This window comes from Diplotaxodon limnothrissa, linkage group LG2 (genome assembly GCF_057381915.1).
Source record: "Diplotaxodon limnothrissa isolate DT_005_m linkage group LG2, D_limnothrissa_male_GT1.1, whole genome shotgun sequence".
Taxonomy (NCBI): domain Eukaryota; kingdom Metazoa; phylum Chordata; class Actinopteri; order Cichliformes; family Cichlidae; genus Diplotaxodon; species Diplotaxodon limnothrissa.
In genome coordinates this window covers 5,713,243-5,740,091 of record NC_140597.1, presented here as the reverse complement: position 1 = coordinate 5,740,091, position 26,849 = coordinate 5,713,243, and the positions used below count along the sequence as shown (strand labels likewise).

The 26,849-nt window shown below is 40.1% G+C and overlaps 1 protein-coding gene across 1 annotated transcript in view; it reads left to right on the top strand.

Moving 5' to 3' along the window:
* Positions 1-26,849, top strand: part of LOC146638128 (teneurin-3) — a 122,678-nt gene extending 95,829 nt beyond the window's left edge. The window contains exons 19-30 of the mRNA XM_085366195.1: positions 835-978; positions 7,904-8,153; positions 9,830-9,850; positions 12,224-12,456; positions 14,144-14,298; positions 17,783-18,660; positions 19,606-19,781; positions 20,191-20,426; positions 21,106-21,402; positions 23,052-24,663; positions 25,387-25,517; positions 26,097-26,849. Of these exons, the coding sequence (XP_085222321.1) occupies positions 835-978; positions 7,904-8,153; positions 9,830-9,850; positions 12,224-12,456; positions 14,144-14,298; positions 17,783-18,660; positions 19,606-19,781; positions 20,191-20,426; positions 21,106-21,402; positions 23,052-24,663; positions 25,387-25,517; positions 26,097-26,849 (4,886 nt within the window). The remainder of the gene's footprint in view (positions 1-834; positions 979-7,903; positions 8,154-9,829; positions 9,851-12,223; positions 12,457-14,143; positions 14,299-17,782; positions 18,661-19,605; positions 19,782-20,190; positions 20,427-21,105; positions 21,403-23,051; positions 24,664-25,386; positions 25,518-26,096) is intronic.

Genomic DNA, 26,849 nt, shown 5'->3' with positions numbered 1-26,849 from the left:
ACTTTTAAAGATTGATTTTACTTTTTTTAAATTGAGGGTTATTTAGCTGGGGACTGCTTTTGTTATCATGTGCAATAAAGATTGAGCAGGTGGTGTGAAATCCTGAAATCCCCCTGTGCTGCATTTTTGAAGGCCATTGCTCTTTTGCTGACTTCTTTGTTTTGCATGTATGATATTTCAGCAGCTGTGCACTTACTGAAATATTGCCTCTGAGGCAGAGGCCTGGAAAAAAAGGGGGAAAAACAGCCAAGGGTCAATAGTCAGAAATACTGATGAAAAAATAAAGTGACAGAATCTTTTCATGCAGAATATTTTGATTATTTTATATTATAACTGGTTAACTGAACATACTTATTTATATACTGGTGGGGTACAGACTTACATCTAGTAGCACTTGCATCATCGCAGTTTACTGATAAAATTTTCAAAGCTCAACATGAACTGAGAGTTCAGAGAATTTTGCAGCATTTGTGATTTTTCCTAAAATGTGCTCCATCTGAACTTTGATCATTTCAATATTTCTTGCCACCTTATATTTTGATTATTTGGAATTGTGGTTTATTTGCATTTACACAAGATAAAACAGACAAATGAGAGGAGAATACATAAACTCCAAACAGTGCAGGCAAGACACAGAAACCCCATGGGCCTTCTAAACTCATCCCAGCTGGAGAAAATTAAACAGCCAAAGAGAAGGCAGAACCAGGAAATACAAGAAATGGCGACGACATGTACTGAATGTCTTATAAGCTACAAGCCTCATTGCTGCTATAAGTATCTTATAAGGAGGTTGTAACCTTGCTCACCACAGGCGTCTGCTGTCATTACTTTCAGTGTCAGTGGGATATGAATACGAGTCCTGTCTTGATGTGGTGCTCTGGGAAAAGAGGACAGCGGTGTTACAAGGCTATGAACTGGATGCCTCCAACATGGGCAGGTGGATGTTAGACAAACACCACATATTGGACATTCAGAATGGTAAGAAATAAACATGTATACAATATGCATGTGTGTCTGCAGAGATAGGTAGCCTCTTTGTGTTACAGGCAGGTGGTCTTTACCCCGAATCACCGCAATAAATACTTGAATCAAAATGAAAGATGGTTCGTCATCCCATCTGCAGATAATAGAGGAGAGTTTTGAAGGGCCGATCATTCACAGTAATGACTGAATAAATCAGCGAGTAAGCCACCAGGGTGCAAGGCTTGCAACGATTCTACACCACTCAGCTATTTTAGGAAGAAGACGGCCTTTTGGCGCTCACGAAGGCTTACACTTTTGATGAACAGGCGTCATGTTTAATTCTCGCATTAATTCAATAAACTTAATTAATTTCTTGCTCTGTCATCAATCAGATTCTCTTTAATCGGCAAGTACAATAAATGGACATGAGTTTGTCTTTGTCGAGCTGCTGCACAGTTATGAGAAAGGGGAAACATACATAATGAAACTATCAAATATACCTACAGCAAAGTCACTGCTGGGTTACAGTACCAGGAGGTGTCACACTATAATCTGGAGATTTCAGCCAGCACACTATTAAGGGGTTTCAGTATGTTACTACTGTGGAGGCAGTAATATGACTGCAATTATAGGAAGTGTGCCTCAGGGCCTCGGGCTAGTGAGTGCATTGTCAGTTTGCCAGACTGCTGTTTTGACATTAAACCCACTTCGGCTCACAACCGTTGTTCCAGTTGTCCAACACAATTTGTGTCCTTTTAATCTCGAAAATAGTCGAGGTCAGTCCGTAGTCTCACACTGTCAGAGTGGAGTTGGTGAATACATATTTTGTTTTCATTCGAATAGGTTTTATATTTTTGTTTGGTTTTTTTGGCATAGAAAGCTGATCTTGGCTCATTTGGAAGTAAAATGAAGCATTTTTAAAATCCCTTGAAAAATGGATCTTTATAGTTAACAGAGCACAAACTCATATAAGATTCCTTTGTTTTGCCACGAGCAACAAGTGCATCTCAGGAAGGAAGTTACAGATTTGGTAAAGGTTTTATCACTTTCTTTTACCTAAACTAAACAGAATTGCTTTGAGGAAATGAATTGCACTTTTGCAATAAAATGTACATTCTTTTGGTGCAGAACAGGGTTGTTTTTTTTAATTATATATGCTCATCAGCTAGGTGGGTGAAACTAATCAGTATTAATCCCTTCAAAACATCAGTAAGCACGTACTGTGCTAGTGATGGGTACCACTCTACAAACATCGCCCACTCAGAGGTCAGACTCTGCACTAGCAGGTGTAAGTATTGAACTTTTATGATGAATTGTTCTTTACAGAGCTTTGTTTGAGCAGAACGAAAATTAATAACAGCATAGAAAAACTTTTAGCCCTTTTTTTAGCTTTTATCAGGCCACTTGTTGGTTTTCAGATATATCATAGAGTTCCATCATGTTGAAAGAATGTCAGTAATGGCTGTCACTGATGCTTTAGATCATGTGCATTAGACTGAGTGTTTTTACAATGAAAATGTATTATCGTCCATCACATGCAAAGCTTTACATTCAATATTCTTCAAAGGCTTGGATCCTAAGAGCCACGACCTCTATTTTAAAATAATATGAATTTGTCAATATGATAAAAAATGTGTATAAGACACTCTGAGTAGCTCTATAGTGAGGCTGAACCTATAAATTATGATCATAGATTTAACAGCACACAGTTAAAAGATCTGTGTGGCTGTTTGGGAATTAAAAGAAACAGTTGTTTTTATGAGTGTCTGTGATTTTAATGCTAAATTTGAAAATGTAAAAATGCAGCATGTGCTGAACAGTTACATTTCTTAAGGTCTCTGTATCGCCACAGCTTTGATGTGTTGTGTAAGGAGGTTCACATGAGTTTTGGAGCCCCCTTACAAAGCCTCTGCAACCACCCAGCACTAAAGTATAAATCTGGTTCTTTCTTGTGCCGTTTTATCCGGATCCATCAAACTTTTAAGTGAACCACTCAGATTATTTTTGTGACCAGATATTTTGGCTACCAGAGGAGGGCTTTCTGTAAGGTGAAATGTTTGTGAACTCGTTTCTGCCTCCACAACTGGCAGGTACAGAACTATTCATCCCACAGCTACTCAGTGGGTTTGCACAGTAATATCATCCATGTGTTCTTCATATATATATAACAGGCGACTCAGAAGTCAGAGATTGCGAATGTGTGTTTTGTCAGAAATGTTTGTGGAAAACATGTCAGAGAAGCAGTTTCTTTGTTCAATCCTTGATGGTACTTTGTCCTGCTTCTTTGTTGAACATTAAAAGAACAGACATAGAAACCCAATCTGTCAAGCCACCCGGAACCTGAAGTTTGTGAAGTGTGCAAAAGAACACTGAAATATGCTTCTAGCTCGACTGCTGCTGGTGCAATGCGTTTCATCCCACCTGTCTCAAACTATAGCACACCCATCTCCAAAGCCTTCAGAGTGGCAGCATCACAGTTGGAGTTGTTGTGAGATGCATTTGTGATAACAGATAAGTGCAGCATGTGTGATATGCTAATGTATGCGGCATCCTTTATTAGATTGAGCTGTACCGTGTGTCTGGATTTATCAGAAAATCAAACGTTACTGTGCATGAAAAATCATCATGTGCGGGCTTGTTTTTGTACATGGAAACAGTGATGACAGAAATAAAACAAGAACCAGATGGTGTTGAGTGTTTTCTTATGCAGTAAATGCTGCAGCCTCCCCGAGGCTTTTTCACACTTTTCACTTGTCCTTTTACAACGGCGCCCTGAAAATATTTAAACTGACTAAATTTAAAAGATTCAAAAATAGCAAACTCGTGTTGTTTTGTCTCATTGATTCCTGTCTGACAGGAGCAATCAATTTGCCGAAAGGGTTTCATGCTCCAATCCTATTAGCTCACCCCAAAGACGGTGTGCTTGGTAAGCCTGTGAATTGTTTTTGTTAGCGACTTTGGCATGCTAGTTTATGCAGGGTTCACATCAAAGTGTCAAAAGCCAATCTGTAAACATATCTATGTTTGCGCTCACATTAATTGTTTTTACAGAGGTAGTGAGTCGGCACCTAGTTCTGCCTTGAATTCCCTTAAATTTTCTCAGTACAAACTGAATTATTCAGTCTCGCATTCAGCTACTTTTTGACATTTGAGATTTATAGCTCATGTGGGTTTTTGGGCAAGGAATGCAGTTCGATATCCTCGGTCAGCATGAAGATGAATCCAAATATCACTGTTTGCCTTCATTGCTGCTCCAGTATTGATTCTTTAATGCTGTAAACCTTGACTAATGTCCTCACCCAACATGCTAGCAAGCGGTGGTCCTCTGCAGCCGCACAGCGGTTTAGCTCCAGACATTTGCTATCGGTCTTTGTTGTGACTCTTGCTTCATTTTTGCACTACTTCTAACATCTGAGCACTTTTTATCACATCGTTTGTGTCAAAAGACCCAAGCAAAAAGCCCTCTCCGTCTCTGCCTCCACTCCAGTGCCTGTCAAACTAGATAAGGCAAATTGCTGGTGTCTGTGCTTTAGTCATGTCCTCCTGCCCCTCCTTTCTTCGTTACAAGTGGATAGCCCTTCCTCTCAATCTGCAGTTTGTCTCTATCTAGGGTAACATAGCTGATTCTTATTGGACACAGCCAGGGTTCAGCAATTCAGTATCTCTGAGTATACTTACTATACAGCTCACGCACATGCTGCATTTGAAGCACCGAGATGTTTCCTGCCCACTTTTAGCCTCAATCAGGATCAGTGGGAGCCTCGGTGCTATCTCTGAGAATGACACTGTGCAAAGGAGAGTAGAAAAGGACAGGGTGCAATTAAGACGCACTCCCTCGCTTCCCCTACGAATCTCTGTACTCTCTATGTGTCACCAAGGTGACATTGCTAAGGGCGCTCCAATTTTTTCTTTTTTTTCCTTTTCTTTTTTTCTTTCAGGTACAGAGGCTTGGCCTCACATTTGTACCATTAATCATCTCGAAAGCTGTGATGTTGACATTAAAGAATTTTTTTTTACCACTACATGCCTCAAATGAGCCTTTTATCAAACAAATTATTACCTTCTATAATGAGTCCAAAGAAAGAATCAATTCAGTTTGTAGGTGGAACAGTATTGTGTGTAGAGAAGAATTATAATTTCTATATACGGGCAGAAGGCAAAGTTTGTAAAGATGACATTCTGGTCCTTGCTCAAATATTCCTGTAATAACTCCTCTTCTTCTTCTGCTTATTTTTCCACTTTATTTTCTGTAAGAGAACATAGCCTTCATGGTTTCTCCACTTTTCATTCACTATAATTTATCATTATACACATTCATAGTTTTGATTGTTTTCTCTGTTTCTGCTATTATTTGGGAAATTCTGTGTTAATCCTGGAGTCTAACTGTGTCTGACTGTTTAGTAATGTGGTAAATGCTGCGTGACATGCGGTTACATTACATTATGGTTATTTGCTTGTTGGATGGAAGAGTGTTGGAGTGATCTTGGAGCAAGAGAGATAACAGACTCTCAGACTTTATAAAAAAAAAATTAAAAAAGCTTTTTTTTTTTTTTTGTCCCATTTTGCCAAGTGAAACAGTGATTTCTCTTTCACCAGCTTCTATCCAGAATTTGAAACACGCCTCCACATATTCGTTTACTAATCAGTGAGCAGACACAATCCTAACGGCTGAGCCGTTCTGCTGCCATACTTATATTTTGAGTCTCCTCTGCAAAATCTGTCGAGGGAGCGCTTTTCGTCTTTACACTTCAGCAAAGTTTTCTTGCTGCAGAAACTGTATACTCTCCTTGTCTCAGGAGCGGGAACTTATTTCTAAGAAAGTTTTTATTTACAGTATTTCTTCCAAACTCAGAGCACAGTAGAGTAAAAGCATGAAATATTTATGGACATATGCTTATGAACTCTAAAGCCATTTTAGTCTGGACACTGTAGGAGTCCCCTTATTCGGCCTGGGGCAGTAGACAGTCAGAAGCCAAATTCCCATCAGTGCAGCTCTCCAGCTGAGACTTCACAAGCTTGATCCTTGCAACAATCATCAGCAGTAATGTGTCATGACCAAGTGCCCTTGAGGGAAGAAAGCTGCACCTTAATCTGCTCTTAAGTTAGAGGCAGACATTGTGTATGTGAGAAAATCATAGCAAAAGGATATACGATGGTATGCGAAGTGATAGTTTGGGGGGTAGCGGATGATTGATAAGTATATTTAATCCATTCCATTACACTGACTTATAGCTTATGGTAAGACTTATGTATACAGTAATGTGTGATGGAAGTGTAAATAAGAGAGGACCACAGTGGCGTGCCAAAACGACCTTAGCATTCTTCTTTTTCTTTACTTATTTATTTATTTTTGGCTCAATAGCTGTACCGCTGCAGCTGATCTACGTCCTACACACTGCGGTACATCTTAGATATTAAAAATGTCTTTGTCTTTTCTGGGAATGTTAGGAAGTTATTACACAAACAGACATTAAAATTCTAGTCAGATTACATAGTTTATTTGTTATTTGTGGCTCTGATTCGGGGTGCAGCCAAAACCTTTCAGTTCACTGAGTGTTTTCATCACACTGTGTGCTTTATTCAGTGAGCAGACGCATGGATCACAGTTCAATTAAAGTCCCAAGGTCGTGCGTTTGATGGCGTCACACGTAAAAAGCCTTCCCACGGACCTATTCGTCTTTGTTAGAGGCTCATGTATAATGCTTTCGGATACAAAAGACAGATTGGTCAGATCGTCCTGTCAGAGTCTCGCCAGACCGTGCCTTCATTTGAATTTGTCCTTCAATCAATTAAATCAATGAAAGGAACTAATCAGAGAAGGGACAAGCAGCGTGGCTGCATACTTGATTTCCCATACATCCAGGGTTACGATGGCTTATGGTACAGCGCTGTGGGAGAACGACATCATGCGACCATTCAGAGGTGTCATAGATCCACTAATTAGGACAGAGGCAGTGTGAATTCACACAAGTTGCTGGATGTGAATAATTAAGTGCTTCCAGCATGCACTTCTTCCCTTTGATGTTTTTTTCCCCTTTGAAGAGAGTCCCACTATATCAGCACCCTTTAAAAAGCCAGTTATAGCTGCCTCTTGTTAAAATATTAATCTTTAGTGACTCACCAAATACGGTGAGTCCTTAGTGAAATGCACTATTATTAGGGGGTGGTGCACTGCACTGTATTTATGTCTACCGCCTCTTTGTGACTAGAGGAGAGCAGGATCCCTGTTAAGTTAAAAGAAAATTATTTTACATAATGTATACTTCAGCTTTGCGGAGAGTTTCAAGGAACCCACTAAAACAGCTGTAGAGCATTTCCCAGCATTGAAGTATTAGGTTATATCAGTTAAAACAATGATTAAGGCTAGTTCCCCGTGTGCTGCCTTGACTCCCTGAACTATTTAAATCAGATTGCCTGAGTTTTATGCAGTATAAAATAAACCAGTCATTTGGACTATAATTTGTTACCTCTCATTTAAAAATAAACAGCAGTTTGTTCTGAAACATAATTTTCTGATGGCTTATGCAGAGTACTTTAGATCATGAATTTGAAAATTATCTTTGCACATTCTCTTTATGTTTATACCGTTATGAAATGTGCGGTGTTTGTTAGGTCTAGTGAGCTTAGCAAAGATGCTGCAAGCTGAAGTAACAAAAACACACAGTGCCACCACTGTTCTTTCTCTTTATTAATTAGACATAATATTAAAAGTTAATTTAAAGTAAGTGTGAGTCTTTATGTCAAGCTAATTACCTCTTAGTTCCAGCTCTGTAGTTAACACCAAGCATGTTACCTAGAATGGTGAACAGTTCCTTTAAATACATTGTTTTAGCAGATTTGAACTACTTTATATTTCTGTTTTATCTGGATTTGTCTGGCTAAATTTTCAATCCTGTAAATTAGTGTTGTTGGGTTTTTTTGTTCTTTTTTTCCCCTTCAGGCATACTTTACAAAGGGAGTGGGGAGAACCAGTTTATCTCTCTCCAGCCCCCTGTGATTTCCACTGTTATGGGGAATGGACGGCGTCGAAGCATCTCGTGCCCCAGCTGTAATGGGCAGGCCCAAGGCAACAAGCTCTTGGCACCGGTGGCTCTGGCATGGGGTATTGATGGAAGCCTGTATGTGGGAGATTTCAACTACATCCGCCGTATCTACCCATCTGGCAATGTCACAAGTATCATGGAGCTGAGGTGAGGCTCATTTGTATGGGTTTTGTAATGCGCTAGACAGTTTACAAAGTATGTCATGTATTATGCAACAACATATTAATTTCAAGATTTAACTGTTAACCCTTGAATTTATTAAACATAACTAAACTTGAATCTTCATTTACACAAACGGATAAATAAAAAACTGCATATGCATTGTCCACATTTTTATAAGAAGAAGCCACATACTGTACCCGACCCCAAAAGTGTGAACGAGAATATGAATCCCACATTTGTTCGGCGTGGAGAGGGAGACTGAAAGGGCATGGTGGACAGATTTTCAGTCACACAAATCTTTCCCCTGGCCGTAGAAATTTGAAATCTTTTACCAATCCATCTCCATAATTAGGAAAGACATCCTGTCTTCAGCGTGTAATTGGGATGATTTACGCCCTCATGCCAAGTTGGCTTTTCACAGCAATGACTCTGATTCGGCCAGTTGGCCTATTTCAGAGTAGCAGATGTTGATTAAATGTACATTGGACCGTCACCCTCCATGAGACACATACATGACAAACATATGAAAACTGCCTTAAGAGGACCAAGGTCACCACACTGTTGGCAGGTGGTGTTCATGCACTGATTTGGGAGTTAATATTAGGGTTACAAGGGTGAATGATTCTTTAAAATCTAAAATGAGCAAGTGGTTTGGGCGAAAAAAGAAAAAAAGCCACCAGAAATGAGTCAATATACCTGCACAGGTATAGTTTAAGACAGCATAGCTGTTGTGTTGGAAAGTATAAAATAATATAGATGGGAAAAACGTGTAATGCAGTAAACAAGCATGCATGCTCAGCAGCCCGTCACTAGATAAATAATACTTTAAGAAATGGTTTATGACTCTAAGCAACTATTTTACTCTGTTTACGGGAAGAGGAGCATAAAACACTACACTGAAGACTTGTGTTAGCCTTATTAAATTTAGTCTGACATAAGGAAAAGCAATGTCTCTGTTCACAATAGATGGCAGTTGCAATACATAAACCGCATAAACCAGTGCAGCAGGTGAAAGTCCATGTTTCTTTGCCTAATGTGTGGTATCATTCATAGCTTGGAGAAACAGAAGCGGCTGAGTTCGCTTATTTAGAATTTGCTGTTCTCTCTCAAACATTCAAAAACCAAAGTGGGTTGAGTTTCCGCTACGTGTCATGCAAGTTTCCTTGGTAACAGTACAAAAGTTATTCCCTCAACCTTTTTAAGTAAAGTGCAACATCTGTGTTGAGATTCTGCCTTCAGTGTTCAGCAAAGGGACAGAATCAATATTTCAATATGTGAGATTAAAATTGAGAAATCCAGTGGTAATGGAGGATGATCGCAAGAGTGCACGCTTTCCTCTCTGCGTCTACTTTCTGCCAAACTGTCACTGACTTTCTCTAGTGGCTTTGTTGACTTCAATGAGACTACTTTGCACTCCTGTTTGTTTGTCTTTCTTCCTTTAATAGACTGTGTGAAGAAAAATGCTATTTTTAAGCTTGTTTTAGTGCAAATCTTGCTTTTGATTAGCAATAAAATAGTCAAGCCTGCTTCATTCCTATGATTAAGTAACAAAAAAAGAAAGAATAATTGAGTAAAAACTTGAAAATCAAACTATCCCTTCAAGATATACCAGTTTCATTGTCTTTTTCCTCTTTTTCTGCTTCCTTTGCATCCTATCATAGAAATAAAGACTTTAGACACAGGTAGGTGTATTGTCTTAGTGCATGTTTTGTTGTTTTCTTTCTGCATGTCATCATCCTTGTAAATATATGAATAACCTTCCCCTTTACAGTCGTCTTTAGCAGCAGTGATTATCATGTATAATTGTAACAGAACAATTATAGCTTGATTACATCTCAGCAAGATAAAGAGTGCACCGACTGTCAGAATTAGTGATTATTGACATAGTGTAAAACATTCAACTTTCATGCAAGTAATCACTACGTGTGACGCAGTCCAACTCGGAGCGCTGCAATAAACAGTATCATTGTGAAGCTTATGATTACATTTCCATCTGACAGATGTTCTCTTGTAGAGGGACTTACACAACTGCTTTGTATTCCTGATTAAGACAACAGCACTCTGTCAAGCGAAGCTACGGAACACATTTCATACATTCCACTGGTGTAAGAGCAGGATTATGGAAAATGCGTGTGTGACTTTTTATATGAATTTAAGATTAATTTGCTTAACTCACCTGGTGGGCTTTAATTCTGTTTTACTTCTTGAATTCAGATTCGCTGTATTTCTCATTTCAAACACTTGGCAGAGAGAAGGAGGGATATGTGGAATGGCATTTACAGATAAACCTAAAAAAAAGAAGAGAGAGACAAGAGTCGGTTATAAATAAGGTAAAACAAAAAGGCAGTGAAGGGAGCATAGAGGCAGAGTGACGTGAAAGTCTTGACACCACAAGAGCTGCTGAATACTGGATCAGTCAGACAAATCAGATTGCCTGCAGAACAATGCCAGCTACCAAGAGTTTGTGATAGTTTCATCAGAGGATGACTACCACCTGCGCTTGCACCTGGGACAGGTACGGTGAAACTTTTGAGCTACAGGGGAAGATGAATAATTTGAGAACAGACACAGTCACTGGTTAATCCTATAGTCAAGCAGCAGCTTTTTTATCATTGATGGCCTTGGCACAAATGATACAATTTTATCACAAACACATGGCAAATCCTTCACAACTTACATTTTTAAAGGAAATGACCAAATAAGCTTCACACAGGTAATATTTATTATATGACCGTTTGATTGGACTGTATAACACCATACTGGTGTCTCCGTTATTACGCCCACCCCCTGAAGATTGACTGTAAAAGAAAGGGTTACTAATGTTTAACTTGTTGAATTCTTTATGGAACTTTGATAGCAGCCACCTATTTAGGGCATTTACTTTGACTCATAATAGCTGTCAAATTTTACGACTCCATCTTCATCATTTTACAAAGATGTTTCATTGCCACATTTATTTTGCCGTCACATTATCCACTTCCATTGCCGGTCAGCATTGAGAAAGGTACCATTAAGCAGAGAAGCCATGTTTACGACTGCGCTGTAAAGCACTCGCTTTTTCATGTTAACTGCCTCTGTTGTATGTATCCATCCTGCCTTAACTGTAGTTCTTAAATATGTCGAGTTTTTTAAAAATGTGACAGTAAATCACAGTTTTGATAGCTTCTTTTTAAAAGTATAAATACCAGTTGATAGTGTGTTGTAAATTCGTTTGATTCTTTGTCCCATTATGTGACAATTGAATGCAAATAGAAACAAGAATTCATTAGTAGTTGCATGTTGTTAACATAAGCCAGTCATTTCTGTATTTCCAAAGGCTTCTTCCCACAGGGGAGTGATAGGAAATGAAATGATCTGCTGCACAAGTTGTCAATTTGTGCTTTGTACACCGAAACCCCACTGCAGTGGTATCCTGTTGAATTTTGTTTGACTCCCATCTATTCAACCTTCTCTCTGTTTCCACTCTTTCATCCTCAAAGGCTCTGCTCTTCTTTCACTGTTATGGAAATTTCTCAGTTTCTTGCAAAATTCAGAATAAACATTGTTTCTTGCTACCATTTACTTTACATGCACATGACAATTTTTGCTATCTGGGTCTTAAGGTTTGTAATTTATGCAACAACTGGACCGAACAAAGTTACACTTAATTAGGAAATGAACACTCTGTATCACTGGTACTAATTAATGCCACTACACTTAAGATATATACTTTAATGTACTGCCTCTTGGATGTTCTGAAAGTACTTTCTACCTATACTGCATATACACCTATGCATACAGATGAAACGACTTGAGAAATTCACTGTGCTCTTCATATTACTCTTAACTCTTAATGGGGAGGGATTTTCAGAGAGAAAAATCTGGCTAAATTTCATCAGGGTTAGCTGAAGTTTAGAGGTAGATTGAGGTATTTCAGATATTAAGGCATCGATCACGTTTTAGGAGCAAATTGTTGCCATTAAAGTACAATCTGGCTGGACTGTTAGAAAAAGGCTTTTAAAGAAAAAACCTTTCTCCAATTACAGTATATAACTGAGTTATCATCTTGAATGCAGTAACAACCCAGCACACCGGTACTACCTGGTGACTGATCCAGTGAGCGGCCAGCTGTATGTGTCGGACACAAACTCCCGGAGGATCTACCGACCCAGAACTTTGGCTGGAAGCAAGGATCTGCCGTCAAACGCAGAGGTGGTAGCGGGAACCGGCGAACACTGTCTGGCATTTGATGAGGACCACTGTGGCGATGGCGGCAAAGCTCCAGAGGCCTCTCTCATTGGACCCAAAGGTATAATTTAAAACTAATGAAGATACTGTATTCAAATGAAGGGGCTGAACACATTGATGAGTTTCTCATTCAGGAGTGGCATCTGCTAGATTTAAACTTGGGCTTTGAGCTCTGTGCCAAGAACCGGCTCACTGATTTTAATGAATGAAATTTGGTTGCGATTCATGTGTTATCAATTCAGATTACTTCCATACAACTAAGAAAAACAGAGATGCTTTGTTAATTAAGGCTCTGCACTGCTGCTCCCAATCAAAAAAGTTGTTGCAGAACTGGTTTTGAATATTTGTATATTGCTTTTAAAATCCTTAGAATTATTACTTTGTTTCTTAAAGAGGCTTTTTTTTCTCCCACAAAAAGCTCCTGCTGTCAGAAACCCACTCTACACAACCTGTTGTCCACATTCAAATATCACATGGTCATTAGTGGCGTGATTGCTCACTTTTCCATAAATTCTTCTGGAAGAAAAGGCAAGGATGAATTGTTGTGCGCACTAGTTGTTGCCCGCTCTGAATGCCAACTGCAATAGCTCAGCTTCAGCTGGGTGATAAAGGCTTGAGCGGAGGCAATCTGAGGGAGCGACTCTAATGATGGAGTGGGTGGAAGCCGGGACCATAGAAGAAACAGCAGATGGCTCCTTTTTTTCTCCTCTCAGACATGTGCTGAACTCTGCTCAAATGTGACACTTTTCATCTGTCTGAGAATCTCAGACTGTCAAATAGCCAGCTCCCTAGGATTCACCGTGGGCTCCCTCGGCTCATCAATGTTTTAGCAGAAAGCAATCTTGTGCAGACCTAGCCACAGGTCAAACCAAATCACTCACCTTCCATAGAAGCTTTTAAAGACTTCATTGAAAAAGAAATAATACTCTGGAGGTAGAAGTGAAGTTATAGTATGTTCAGACCGGTAGAAGTCCTTCAGAAAACTATAGATCATGCTAATTACAACATCCTGAAATCTCAGAAATTAAATTTAAATTGTAAATAGAAAAGCGCAGAACATTTAAATCTCTGAATGTGAGGTATGGCCGAGGTCTCATATTAAACAGCACAGTGGCATGGAAAGTGATGTGGAGGCTTGCATAGTCTGTTAATGTATTTTCCCAGTTTGGGACAAATGGTTATTGCAACTCCACACTGGCTTGGCTCCAGCTTACGACTCTGAGCTGACTCTCAATCACCGAGACAATTTAGTCCACAGTTGTCACCGAGGCAACTGCCTGTCTTTCACCTCTTTCATCCAAAACTGTCTAAAGCTGTCATTTTCATTCCCCTGCTTATTTATTTCTCAAATGGTGTGCAGATTGTTGATGATTGCCGACGTAAAAAAAAAATCTCCACAAAGCACCACTCATTGACATCCCTACCTCCCGAGGTCTCTTTTGGACAGGAGGGTTACGAGACAAGGCAAAGTGCATATATACCGTATGAATACAGCCTTTCCCACTTCTGCCTGTGAAATTATTTAATAGCAGAAAAGCAGACTGTGAATTATTGATGGCTTTGCTTTTTGCAGTGACCTGAATAATGGGAAGGCAAGCTTGACACATGTATCCATCGTGTTCTGTCCACTGAGTCATGCAGGCATAGATGCAGCGTATCTAACATGTTTTTTTTTCTTTCCTGTTATCACAAGCTTTTTCCTTTGCACTTCTCTTCTCCATTCTCTCCCTCTCACCTGTTTTCAACAGGCATTGCAGTGGACAAGAATGGGCTGATTTATTTTGTTGATGGCACCACAATCAGAAAAGTGGACCAAAACGGCATCATCTCCACTTTCCTCGGTTCGAATGACCTGACATCGGCTCGCCCGCTGACCTGTGACAATAGCATGGACATCAATCAGGTGACTTAAACACAGAAGTGCCAGCCGGTTCTTAGTATGACCAGTATGGTGCACCCATCATTGTACCCCTTCAGTATGGTTACTGACATGTGTTGTTTGACTGCTCTGTATGATATGCTGTATAACTGCATACTGTACATGCACTATGACTACTGGTTTTCAAGAGAGCGCTCCGTACAAAGCCATGTTTCCTTTGCCAAGGGCAATTCTTTGTGTGTGTCAGTAAGCAGGACTAAGCAAAAATTATGAAGCCGTATTTCATGAAAACGTGTTGTAGAAGTGGAGAATAAGAAAAGGACACATTAAATTTTTGTGGAATAAAATGTGAAATAGGGTATTAGCCTTGGCACTGTCCTTCTTTTTTTTTTTTCTTTTTTTTTTAACCTCAGCATCTATATTATTATCAAGAATCCTCCAAACTCTTAGGTAAAATAGCTTTTTTACATGCAGCTCGCTCTTCCTGGAACCTTTTGCAATTAAATTTGAAATTGCAAAAACTGCTCTCTTTCAGGGAATGGAAATCATTGCTGTGGAAAGTGTATGCACTCTTCTGGCTGCTAATATTTGATAGTATATTAGAATCTGGATGTTTTAGCATAATTCATTTATTATTTGATGGCATTAAATCAGTCTTATTTGTGCTGGTGGTTTTAGATTGCCACTTAGGCTGTGTCTGTTTTTCACAGATGTAATCTTTAAAATTATTCTTACTGGGAACTTTCTTCATGGTTTAATAATTCTGTTTTTGTTTTATTCTGCAGTTTTGAGTTATTTTGTGTCACCTGCTCTGTGATGTGGTTCTGTAATATTTCAATTACAGCATCTTGGTCAGGAGACTTGGATAAAGAGGAGACTTTAAATATATGTACAGTTCCCGTTTATACAGCCGTAAAGAAAAAAAAAAAGCAGTCAAATCAAAACAGTAAGATCAGTGGAATAAATTTACATTCCTAGAACACCAACATTATGAGGTGCTTGCTGAAGAAAGAAAGAGAAGAAGAAAATGCTCCTGTTTTCTGGCTCTCTCTCGCGCTCTTTGCACTCAATCCAACACGAGCAGAGCATTTTCTCTGAAAGCACAGGAGGAAAATGTGTGCTAGGAGGAGGATGGGATTTTGCAGGAAGTGGAAACATGAAGTGTTTATTGAAGAGATGAGTTTTCAGGTCACAGCAGAAGATATGGAGGGAAGAATAATTACTCAGTTTGGGGGGCTTGTTTTGATGTGGCTGGAGCTGAATTAGTGTTTAGTGTTCCACTAGAAATTCTCAGCATTGAGGACACTTACACCGCACATGATAATGAAGCAGCACTCGGTAGCAGGCTCGCTGCACATAAAACCTTTTCTTTGGCAGTACCTGAGGAGGGCCGGCTTTGTCCGACAAAATTTACTGCCTACCCGGGGTGACATAAAACCAGCACCCTGTCCCTACGCAATAGGTTAAAGAATTACAATACCATGACACCTCTTGTGCAGATTCCCTTGCTTAAACATTAATATCTTTTCTCATCTGGCTCCTTTATTTATGAAGAAAAATAAAAACCCCAAAAAAGCCTTTTATCATATGAAAATACAGGCATTCACATCCTCTTCTATACCCTGCTTCTGCAGAAAGTGAATTCTGAAGCGAACTACATAAGCAGCCCGAGATGTGAATAGAAGAGTTTTTAGAGAACCAGTAAGCAGCAGATTGGCAAAGCTAATGGTTCAGGAAACAACTTTGTGGGTCCATGACACTGTCCATAATAGAGTCCTTTGAATTTGACCTGTCTACTGTTAGTGGTTTCTTGCAAGCCAGCCCAAAGTGTTTTCTTCTTGTTCCTTTTAACTAACCAGATTTACATTTTGATTAGATTCCTAATGTTTTAATCTAGACCGGCTTACAAAAAGGCAGAGTACAAGGCTACAAACCAAACATGGCAATGGAAATTATCTACATTCACAACCAAAATAACTCCAAGAACAGATATCGCAAGTGGTGTCCTATTAAGAGGTTAGATAATAAGAGAAACACATTTGAGTTTGGGAGAAAATAAAATGGCGTTTAAGGCAACTTAAGAACATTTTTAACATAAACAGAAGAGAAAGCAATCAGTGTTTGTGTACACGCGTGGGTGGTGAACATGAAGCGGGTGAACATAAAAGAACATGGGGACAAAGGATTAAGCTTGTCACTTTTTGCTAATTAACCAAGTCATTTGGTGTAAGCCAGTAAAAACATGGTTTTGGCGAGACTGTGTGATCTTCAGGCATCCAAGCTAGAGAAGTGGCTCAGTGCAGTTTTACTTCAGGCAGCCTCAAAGGCATCATGTTTTATTATTAATCACCCTGTGGAAAAGCACAATTCAGGAGTGTTTTGACAGTTTTAATGACACAGTTATGTATTTGAAGGCCAGACCAGTCATTTGTGCTGTTATAAGCTTTTTATTCAATGACACATTTCTGACAAGGAGACTGTAATGGCTGGCTGTGGTTTTACAGTAGTTTTTGGATCATTATATAAACCTATTATTATTGCAAGACATGGTTAATAATGATGTCACTTTAAATGTATGAATTATTTTTTAATTTTATTTATATTTAATCTGCTATATTAAATTCATTACCCAGTCCCAGGTTGAAGAGCTCAGAGCTAATGTTATATCCCTTAGGTATTCATTCTCCTGGCCCATTAATATCATATGGTTTGTTCCAAGTTTGGGGGGAAAAAAATAATAGAATGAGAGCTAATCCTTCCTGCATCAGCGATATATCTTAAAATCATCACCAAAAAGCTGATTAAAAAAGTATATTTCAGCTGTGTAGATCTAAAACCCTTTATGGGAAAACGAGGTGATGTCACTGTGTGCTGAATGCAAAGGGGTGTCACATAACTACAGAATTGCACAAATGTATTTTCTGCTAGGACATCATTCTTTTTGGACAATACCAACCATGTAAACTTAAAATTCGTTTTACAGAACAGTACTTAATGTCCACATGTAACTCAGTTTAAGAGGCTCATCAGATTTGCTTGACAGATGGTCAAATATTTTCAGAAATGCCCTTCCCCTACATCTTTTCACCATCGATTTATGCACTGCTGTGTCTGTGCAACTTTCTGAGACTGACAATCCGCTGTTCAAAGCTAACTGTTTGAAGGTCAGAAAGAGGTCGGGGCTTCAACTCCTTTTTATCTAAGTCTTCATTCTTGGTACAACTTCTGCTCCTAATTAGAACAGACTCGAGAACTTTTTTATTTAGTGTGTGTGTGTGTTGGCATACCAAGAATTCTTTGTGGCTTCAATCTGCTCCTGACACATACTGTGAAAAACACACATCATAAAGTGCATTCTTATATACAAAAGAAATATAATTACTATGGTAAGAGCAAGGAAGTAACACTATAAATGTCAATGGAGAGAAATTGTCTGAAAATGTATACTGATGTACTGACGGGTAACATTGTCATTAAATGGGCTAATCTACTGATACCTGTATTTCAGGTGATTTTGGAGTGGCCCACAGACCTAGCAGTTAGCCCAATGGACAACTCGCTGTATGTTCTGGACAACAATATAGTGCTGCGCATTTCAGAAAATGGTCAAGTCAGCATTGCAGCTGGCCGACCTAACCACTGCCCATTGGCTGGACTGGAGCGGGGAGTGGCTGGTGGTCAGAGGGCACAATTAACCCCTCTAGAATCCGCTGTTTCCATTGCCATATCTTACCATGGTACCATCTACGTAGCAGAGACAGATGAGCGAAAGATGAGCAGGATCCGGAAGGTTTCTGTGGATGGTGAGATAACGCATTTGGCCGGGGCTCCCTCCGACTGCGATTGCAAAAATGATGCCAACTGCGACTGTTACCAGACAGGGGATGGTTATGCCAAAGATGCAAGGCTCAATGCTCCATCTTCTTTAGTGGCATCTCCAGATGGAACACTCTACGTGGCAGACCTGGGCAACATCCGCATCCGGGCCATCTCTAGAAACGGGCCAACTTCCAGTGCCAATACATACGAAGTGGCTTCCCCTGATGCCCAGGAGCTGTATGTGTTTGACAGCAATGGTACCCACCAACACACTGCAAGCTTGCTGACTGGTGACTTGAAATATACTTTCAGCTACAGCACAGAGAATGACATCACAGCTGTTACTGACAGCAGTGGCAACACTCTGAGAATTCGTAGGGATCCCAATCGCATGCCGGTGCGTATCGTCGCACCTGATAACCAGGTGATCTGGATGACCATGAGCACCAACGGTGGATTGAAGACACTCACAGCACAGGGTCAGGAGCTGGTACTTCTTACGTACCATGGCAATAATGGGCTGCTGGCTACAAAGACATCAGAGATTGGCTGGACAACATTCTACGAGTACGTATGATAGCAATTGGCAAGAACATTTTGTGGAAACCTTTCTGTGATTGCTATATTGAGTTGGGTTGCTTTTAATTAAGCTTTCAGAATATGGAAACAGCCCATAATTATGATTACACACAGTTGTGCAGTACATCATGAGGTAAAAGACAAGTATGTTTGCCACATATGTTCTTGAATGTGTGTAATGCTGTGCATGGTCTCTCTCGTCTCACAGCTTAGTACAACTTTACTCTATAATTGGGAACCACAGTTACCTGCGAACTGCTTTAGGGTGCACATTTAATTGAAATCTAATTATAAAATTTGCCTCAGATAGCAAAATAGCCTAGTTTGACTTCAGTATCTCATTGCAAATTAAGTGTTTTATTCTTTTACTGAACCGTGTTTAATGATGTTGTAGGTGACAGTAGTGATGGTGACATTAGTGTGTTGGGTTAACAGGCACACTTTAAAAGCAAAATGACCTGCACTGTATTTCATTATTTATTATTCCATAATGACCGGGCTTTGTTTTGGTAGCATGGGCTACCAGAGATTGATTTTCTTTCTCCCTTGTCTAATTTGCTGTCATGTCACATTATGCCATGAATGATATCCTCACTACAACTAAAAAAGCAGAATTCAGTTAAGATTATAATGGCACATCAATCATCCAAATAATTGAATTCATTACAAGTCTCTGTAATTTTTTTTATATGAACGTGATAGCTGATGAGATGTGTCACTCTCCCATATTAAATATTTGGATTTTGCCTAGGGTTTATACAGACATGCCTCCACTTATGCTCAGGGAATTGAACATGTGACATTTTAATTACAAGAAAGTCGATGGTTTTACTCAACGAGTATAAAAGAGCTGATAATTGAATGCACTGTGGCACTATGAGAGCCCTCATACATATCAATGCTTTGTCATTCGATGTTCTTTTTGTCAACCAGCTATGACAGTGAAGGACGCCTAATGAATGTGACGTTTCCCACTGGAATGGTGAATAACTTGTACACGGACCTATACAGCGCTTTGACGGTGGATATTGAAAGCTCCATGACAGAGGAGGAAATCAGCATCACAACAAATACCTCAATTGTCCGTGCCTTCTACACTTTGGCTCAGGGTAAGGCCTCGAATCGCATCATCCCAGCTCAGTTGGCTATTTTGTAAGTTGTTATTTGTCATTGTTCCAGGGGTCGGCGGGGCCATGTTGAGTAAGCTGAAGTCGTGTATCATTACGAAAGCCTGACAGACGACAGTGTAAATGATTACTCTCTCAGTGTGTGGGTTTGGGTGTCAGGGAGATGTATCAACCTTGTAACTAAGTGGTTTCTGCGCTCCGCCTGAGCCAGATGGCCCAGTTATTTTAGCACGTCATCCATGATCGTTCTTCATTTTAAAATGTACTAATTTGAAATGCTAAGAACTTGTAGCATCTTCACAGACAACCATTGATCAACCCAGAAGACTGTTAGCATCAGTTCCAGTGTGTAACTGCCTCAAAAGTTTCACTTTTTGTCTACTATCAACAGACCAGTGTAGAAGTAGCTACCAAGTGGGGTATGACAATTCGCTCAGGATTACCTATGCCAACGGGATGGACACCCACTACCAGACAGAGCCCCACATCCTGGCAGGCGCTGCCAACCCGACTGTAGCCAGACGCAACATGAGCTTGCCAGGGGAGAGTGGGCAAAACTTGGTAGAGTGGCGCTTCCGCAAAGAACAAGCCAGAGGGAAAGTTATCGTGTTTGGACGCAAGCTGAGGGTATGTTAAGGTTTTTCTTTAACTTTTTTTTTCCCTTGTAGCACATTTAGATAATCCAACCAACTTACTTATGCAAAATCCAGATCAAACTGTCCAAATTCATATTGGTGGCTGTCTCTGTCCTTATTATAACCTTGGAAAATATTTCTGCACTCTTTTCCTTCAATAGAGATTTATCAGTCACAACATTTACCCTGATGTAGAGGGTTATCAATATTCTAGTACTGTACATGACTCCTCCTTTTCTTACTCCTGCTTCCTAGAATCTGACACGGGTCTTATGATTTAAGGCACTTCATGAACTTAACTTGGGTGGTTACTTTGGCTCACGGTAATTTTTTGTCTCCACTGAATTTAGGAGGTTGTGATTTAAGTGTACCTGAACGATCGCCAAAGTGTCTCTCAGTTTAATGAGCCTCGTGAAGGAGGTGTTAATCTCTGTGACAACTGTAGTAAAAAAAAAAAATCTATGAATACAGTTTAAAGAGCCATCCTGACAAAGACCAGTGATATCAAATAAAAGTATTTGTTCTTAAATTTGTAATGTTGTATAATCAGTCCTCATTTGTTATTTTCAAGCATCAAAACTATATTATCACTAGTTTTAGGAGAAGTTTTATTTATTTTGAATTTTTTGGTCTAACCCAATTTTAACTTGATTTTTTTTTCACCCCCACAGGTGAACGGACGGAACATTCTTTCCGTTGATTATGATCGCACCCTAAGGACAGAGAAAATTTATGATGACCACAGGAAGTTCCTCTTAAAGATTATTTATGACACCGCAGGACATCCAGTTCTCTGGGTACCCAGCAGTAAGCTGCTGCCAGTTAATGTCAGTCGCACAAGCAGTGGGCAGATCAGTGCCCTGCAGAGAGGTCCTACCACTGAGAGGCTTGAGTATGATAGCCAAGGCCGCCTGATTTCCAGGGTGTTTGCTGATGGGAAGATATGGAGCTACACCTACCTAGAGCAGGTAAGAAAATAACATGACTAGAAGAAGCAATATGTAAGATGCATTGTACAGCAGGCTCATCTGCATATATCACTACAGGGCGAGTCAAGCCCCTAACATAACATTATTTTACAAGAAAAATCAGCTACAATTTGCCAAGTACCAGAGCTTATTATAGAGGGACTAGGCAATGACTTTGTCGTTTATAAGCTTTAGAATTAAAAATGTCCAGTTGGTTTCCCTGCACAGGACAATCTGGCATGTCCATCTGTAACTACCATCCTATAACTCAACCCAGTCATCAAAATTCTGGGAGCAAAAAGACATGAAAGACATGAAATGACTTAGTGATACTGCATTCTGGATACAGTCAATATGCAATAAAACAGTATACTCTTTAAATTGCTGTCTGTCTTACCGAGGTTCCACCAGTGAAAAAAATGCTGGGAGGCAATATTTATGTTTAATATTGTCCACAGTCTCTACAGTAGAGCACTGGCCTATTCCAAGGCCAGTGCTCAATTTTGCAATGTTAAAGAAGTTATCTAGAAATCACTGGATTCATCAATTGGGCAAATACCTTTAAGGAATTCAGCTTAATAGAATTTGTGTGATCTTGCTAAATAACAGACAGCAATTACATACCTCTAATAGCTGAAACCTTCTAAAACTCTACACCTCACCATCTGACTCCGTCTCCACTTGCTAAAATTACAGCTGGGTTACCAAAAACAAGTTGAATTCTTGTAAGAGTGTATTTATCACATATTAATTGGCAACATCTAAATAATGCATACACTGCGTTCTAATGGTTTATTAATATGTTCGGTTAAAGCAAACCTGAACACTCAGGTTGCTGTGGTGTTTAAATTCTAAGAATGTGCTTCATTGATCAATACCAATACATTATGAGCAAACTCCATCTTAAAGAGTGTAATTTTGCATATGTATATTATGAAAAATTTACTGCAAGAATTTAAAATCTAACCTTTCAAGTGGTGCATGTCAAACAGGAAAGAGCAACTCGGTGCTATATCGTTCTCTCCCTTTTTTCCACATAAATATTCTTTAGTTGTTTTGCAGTGTTTTTAAAATTGCAGAGGGACGCTCTGCTACAAACATATGCAGAGATTTTTCTTAGCAGTCGCAGGCTGCATCCTTGTGTTGCGTGACCTGGAGCGGCCATGTCAACACTCTGACACAAGTAACACAGGAGGCTCAGGGAGCACAGGAAACCTCAGTGTAGCAACGCATGACTGGGCTTGACAATTTAACAGAAAAAAAGTGGTAAATGCTTGGAAGGCAGGCCAAACTCCTAACTGCATCTACTGTAAATTAGCTAAAATAAGACTTCCTGGCTAAGATGAGTTAAAAATAAATATTACTTCTATTTGCACAGTGAGTCATTAGCATGGAACTAGTTAAGGAGTCGATTTTTATTCATTTATGTATTTTACACTGTAAACATAAAGATTGTCACAGAGGTCTATGTAGTATTTTTATTACCTTTTTCAATAATTAGACAATAGGCAGTACAACTAAAAACAGTAATACTACTCAGTCTATATTTCATATATCTTACTACACCCTGCTTGCACTCAGGATGTCTTGCATTTCAGAAATATTATCCAACTTAAGGAAATATTCCCTATTTTCTCTTTTCCTTTTAGTCCATGGTTCTCCTGCTTCACAGCCAGCGACAGTATATATTCGATTTTGACTCTCTCGACCGTCTATCTGCTGTCACCATGCCAAGTGTGGCCCGCTACACCATGCAGACCATTCGTTCAGTGGGTTACTACAGGAACCTTTATCACCCGCCAGAGAGCAATGCCTCAGTAGCGGTGGACTACAGTGAAGATGGCCTCCTGCTGAGAATAGGTCACTTTGGCACAGGCCGGAGAGTCCTGTACAGGTACCGCAGGCAGAATAAACTGTCAGAGATCCTGTATGACAGCACAAGGGTCAGCTTCACCTATGATGAAACAGCAGGTGTGCTGAAGACTGTCAACCTGCAAAATGAAGGTTTCATCTGCTCTATTCGCTACCGGCAAGTGGGTCCCCTGGTCGACCGGCAGATTTTCCGCTTCAGTGAGGATGGCATGGTCAATGCACGCTTTGATTATACTTATGACAGCAGCCTGCGTGTCACCAGTGTACAAGGCGTCATAAACGAAACGCCACTTCCCATCGACTTATACCAGTTTGATGACATCTCAGGAAAGGTTGAGCAGTTTGGAAAGTTTGGGGTGATCTACTATGATATAAATCAGATCATATCCACTGCAGTCATGACATATACCAAACACTTTGATGCACATGGACGCATCAAGGAAATCCAGTATGAGATATTTCGGTCACTCATGTACTGGATTACTTTCCAATATGACGATGTGGGCAGAGTCACCAAGCGAGAGATCAAGATTGGTCCTTTTGCTAATACCACCAAGTACAGCTATGAGTATGATGTGGATGGCCAGCTCCAGACTGTATTCTTAAACGACAAAGTGATGTGGCGCTATACTTATGACCTTAATGGAAATCTGCACCTGCTGAATGCAGGAAACAGTGCCAGACTTTTACCTCTGCGTTACGACCTGCGAGACCGCATCACCCGGCTCGGGGACATCCAGTATAGAATGGATGAAGATGGTTTTCTTCGTCAGAGGGGAGCAGAAATCTTTGAGTACAACTCTAAAGGCCTTTTGGTACGGGTTTATAGCAAGAGCAGCGGCTGGACAATTCAGTATCGTTATGATGGACTTGGCCGAAGAGTATCCACAAAGAGCAGCCTGGGCCAGCACCTGCAGTACTTTTATGCAGATCTGAGCTATCCGGCTCGAATAACACACGTATACAACCACTCAAGTTCAGAGATCACCTCACTCTACTATGACCTACAAGGCCACGTGTTTGCTATGGAGATCAGCAGTGGAGAGGAGTTCTATATTGCTTGTGATAACACCGGCACACCTCTGGCTGTCTTCACAAGCAACGGCCTCCTGGTCAAACAGCTTCTATACACAGCATATGGTGAGGTCTACTTGGACTCTAACCCAGATTTCCAGCTTGTGCTCGGCTTTCACGGGGGCCTTTATGATCCTCTGACTAAACTGTTGCACTTTGGGGAGAAGGATTATGATATAATGTCTGGAAGGTGGACCATTCCAGATGTTTCTGCTTGGAAAAAAATTGGCAAAGAGCCAGTCCCTTTTAATCTGTACATGTTCAGAAATAACAACCCCATCAGCAAAGTCCATGAAGTTAAAGAATACGTTGCAGGTAAGATGTGCACCTGAAGCTGCTCGTGCTATTGCAACAATTGCTATTATTTTCATGATTGATTTTTCTGCCAAGCATTTTTTTCTGTTTATCAAGAAGCAGCAAGAAAAAGCAAATACTTGGCAGCTTTTCCTGAAAACATTGAATTGCCAGTTAATTTTAAATCTAATCCATAATCTGCTAAACAGCTGTGATGATTGTCATTGATCTGATGATCCAATTTAGCTTTATTAACATCTGAATATTGCATGTATATTCATATAAGCTATTAATTTATTCAATATGCAGTTTTCAAAAGCATCAAATTAAACATGTACTAAAGTGAGTACTCAAGAAATTCGCTCTCGCTAAAGATCAGTCTGAGATGGAATCACAGCAGCCATGACACCAATATGCTATCTCACCATATTAATTGTGGAAAATATCACATTTCTTAACCAGATTCAATTCAATTCGATTTTCAATTCAATTTTATTTATACAGTGCCAAATCACAACAGTTGCCTCAAGGCGCAGCTGATGATAAGTCTCACAGGGAGTTACAAATATCCTCTAGAATATTTTTCCCCAGGACCACATTTTGGCATCATGAAACACACACGCACTGTCACTGTGTCAGCACATTTAAACTATACCAGCCATACTCTTGCAGCTAGTTCATTTTCAAATCTTTAACTATAGTTAGAACTTTAGATTTTAACCTCAATTCATTTCCTTTTTTCAGATGTTAACACCTGGCTAGTAACTTTTGGTTTCCATCTTCACAACACCATTCCTGGTTTTCCAGTCCCAAAGTTTGACTTGAGCATGCCATCGTATGAACTGAGGAAGAGTCAGCTGTGGGATGATCTGCCGGTGGGTAAAATTAATGTCTCTCAGACAAAACTGAACCCAAAATAAACTGAAGAGCGACTGAGACAAAACCTTTGCTTCTACAGATGACCAGATTACAAAAAAGGTGTTAGTTTTTTTCCCCTCCCATTGTTTTCCTTTTACCTCTGTATTTTGAAGCTGCCATTTCCTAATTGGACTGCATTGCTTTTCATAGAAGATCTGTTTTAATTGGGCCATATTTGCATAATAATAAACAGAAAATAAGGAAAAGTTTTCTTTGTGCTGTCTGAGTTTAGTTACGAGCTGAACATATTTTAAAGCTGTCTAATTTTCTAAATAATATTCTGGTGTCGCTACTGTTAAAACTACTTTTTGATGCTTGGCTCCTTTGGTCTAAGGCCTTAACACAAAAAAGTGTTGCAGTAAAATTGTCATGGGGGATTTATCTACTTTTGGCTTGAGAACACAGCTTGAAAACACTATTATCTTGGATGGGGATGAAAAACTCTCTGAAGCAGAGCAGTAGCTGGTTCTAAATGGCCTGGAGAGTCAGGTTCTGCCATGTTCAGGCATTAACGTTTCACTGCACTTTTCCTACAGTCTATCTCTGGGGTCCAGCAGGAAGTAACCAGACAAGCACACTCTCTCTTGTCATTCGAGCGGCTGCCAGAGGTCCATCTCAATAGAGGTCGGAGAGGTGAAAAGTCTTGGCTGTGGTTCTCAGCTGCAATGTCTCCCATCGGAAGGGCTGTTATGTTTGCCATCTACAAGGGCAGTGTCCACACTCACACACTCAACGTGGCCAGTGAGGACTGTATCAAGGTTGCATCAATCCTCAACAATGCTTTCTATCTAGAAGACCTCCACTTTACCATAGAAGGGCGAGACACCCACTACTTTGTCAAGCCAGGCCTTCCAGATGCTGACCTTGCTGCGTTACACCTCACTAGTGGACACAAGACTCTTGAGAATGGTGTCAATGTGACTGTTTCCCAGTCCACCACAGTCATGGACAGTCGAACTCGGCGATTTGCTGATGTGGAGATTCGTGCTGGAGCTCTGGCTTTTCATATCCGCTACGGATCCACAGTGGATGAGGAGAAAGCGCGAGTTATCGAGCTTGCACGTCAGCGTGCCCTGGCAGGCGCATGGGCCAAAGAGCAGCAGCGAGTGAGGGACGGTGAGGAAGGGGTTCGCCCCTGGACAGAAGGGGAGAAGAGGCAGCTTCTGAGTAGTGGCAAAGTTTTGGGATATGATGGGTACTATGTGCTTTCCATCGAGCAGTACCCAGAACTAGCAGACAGCACTAATAACATCCACTTTCTCCGGCAAAGTGAAATTGGGAAGAGGTAA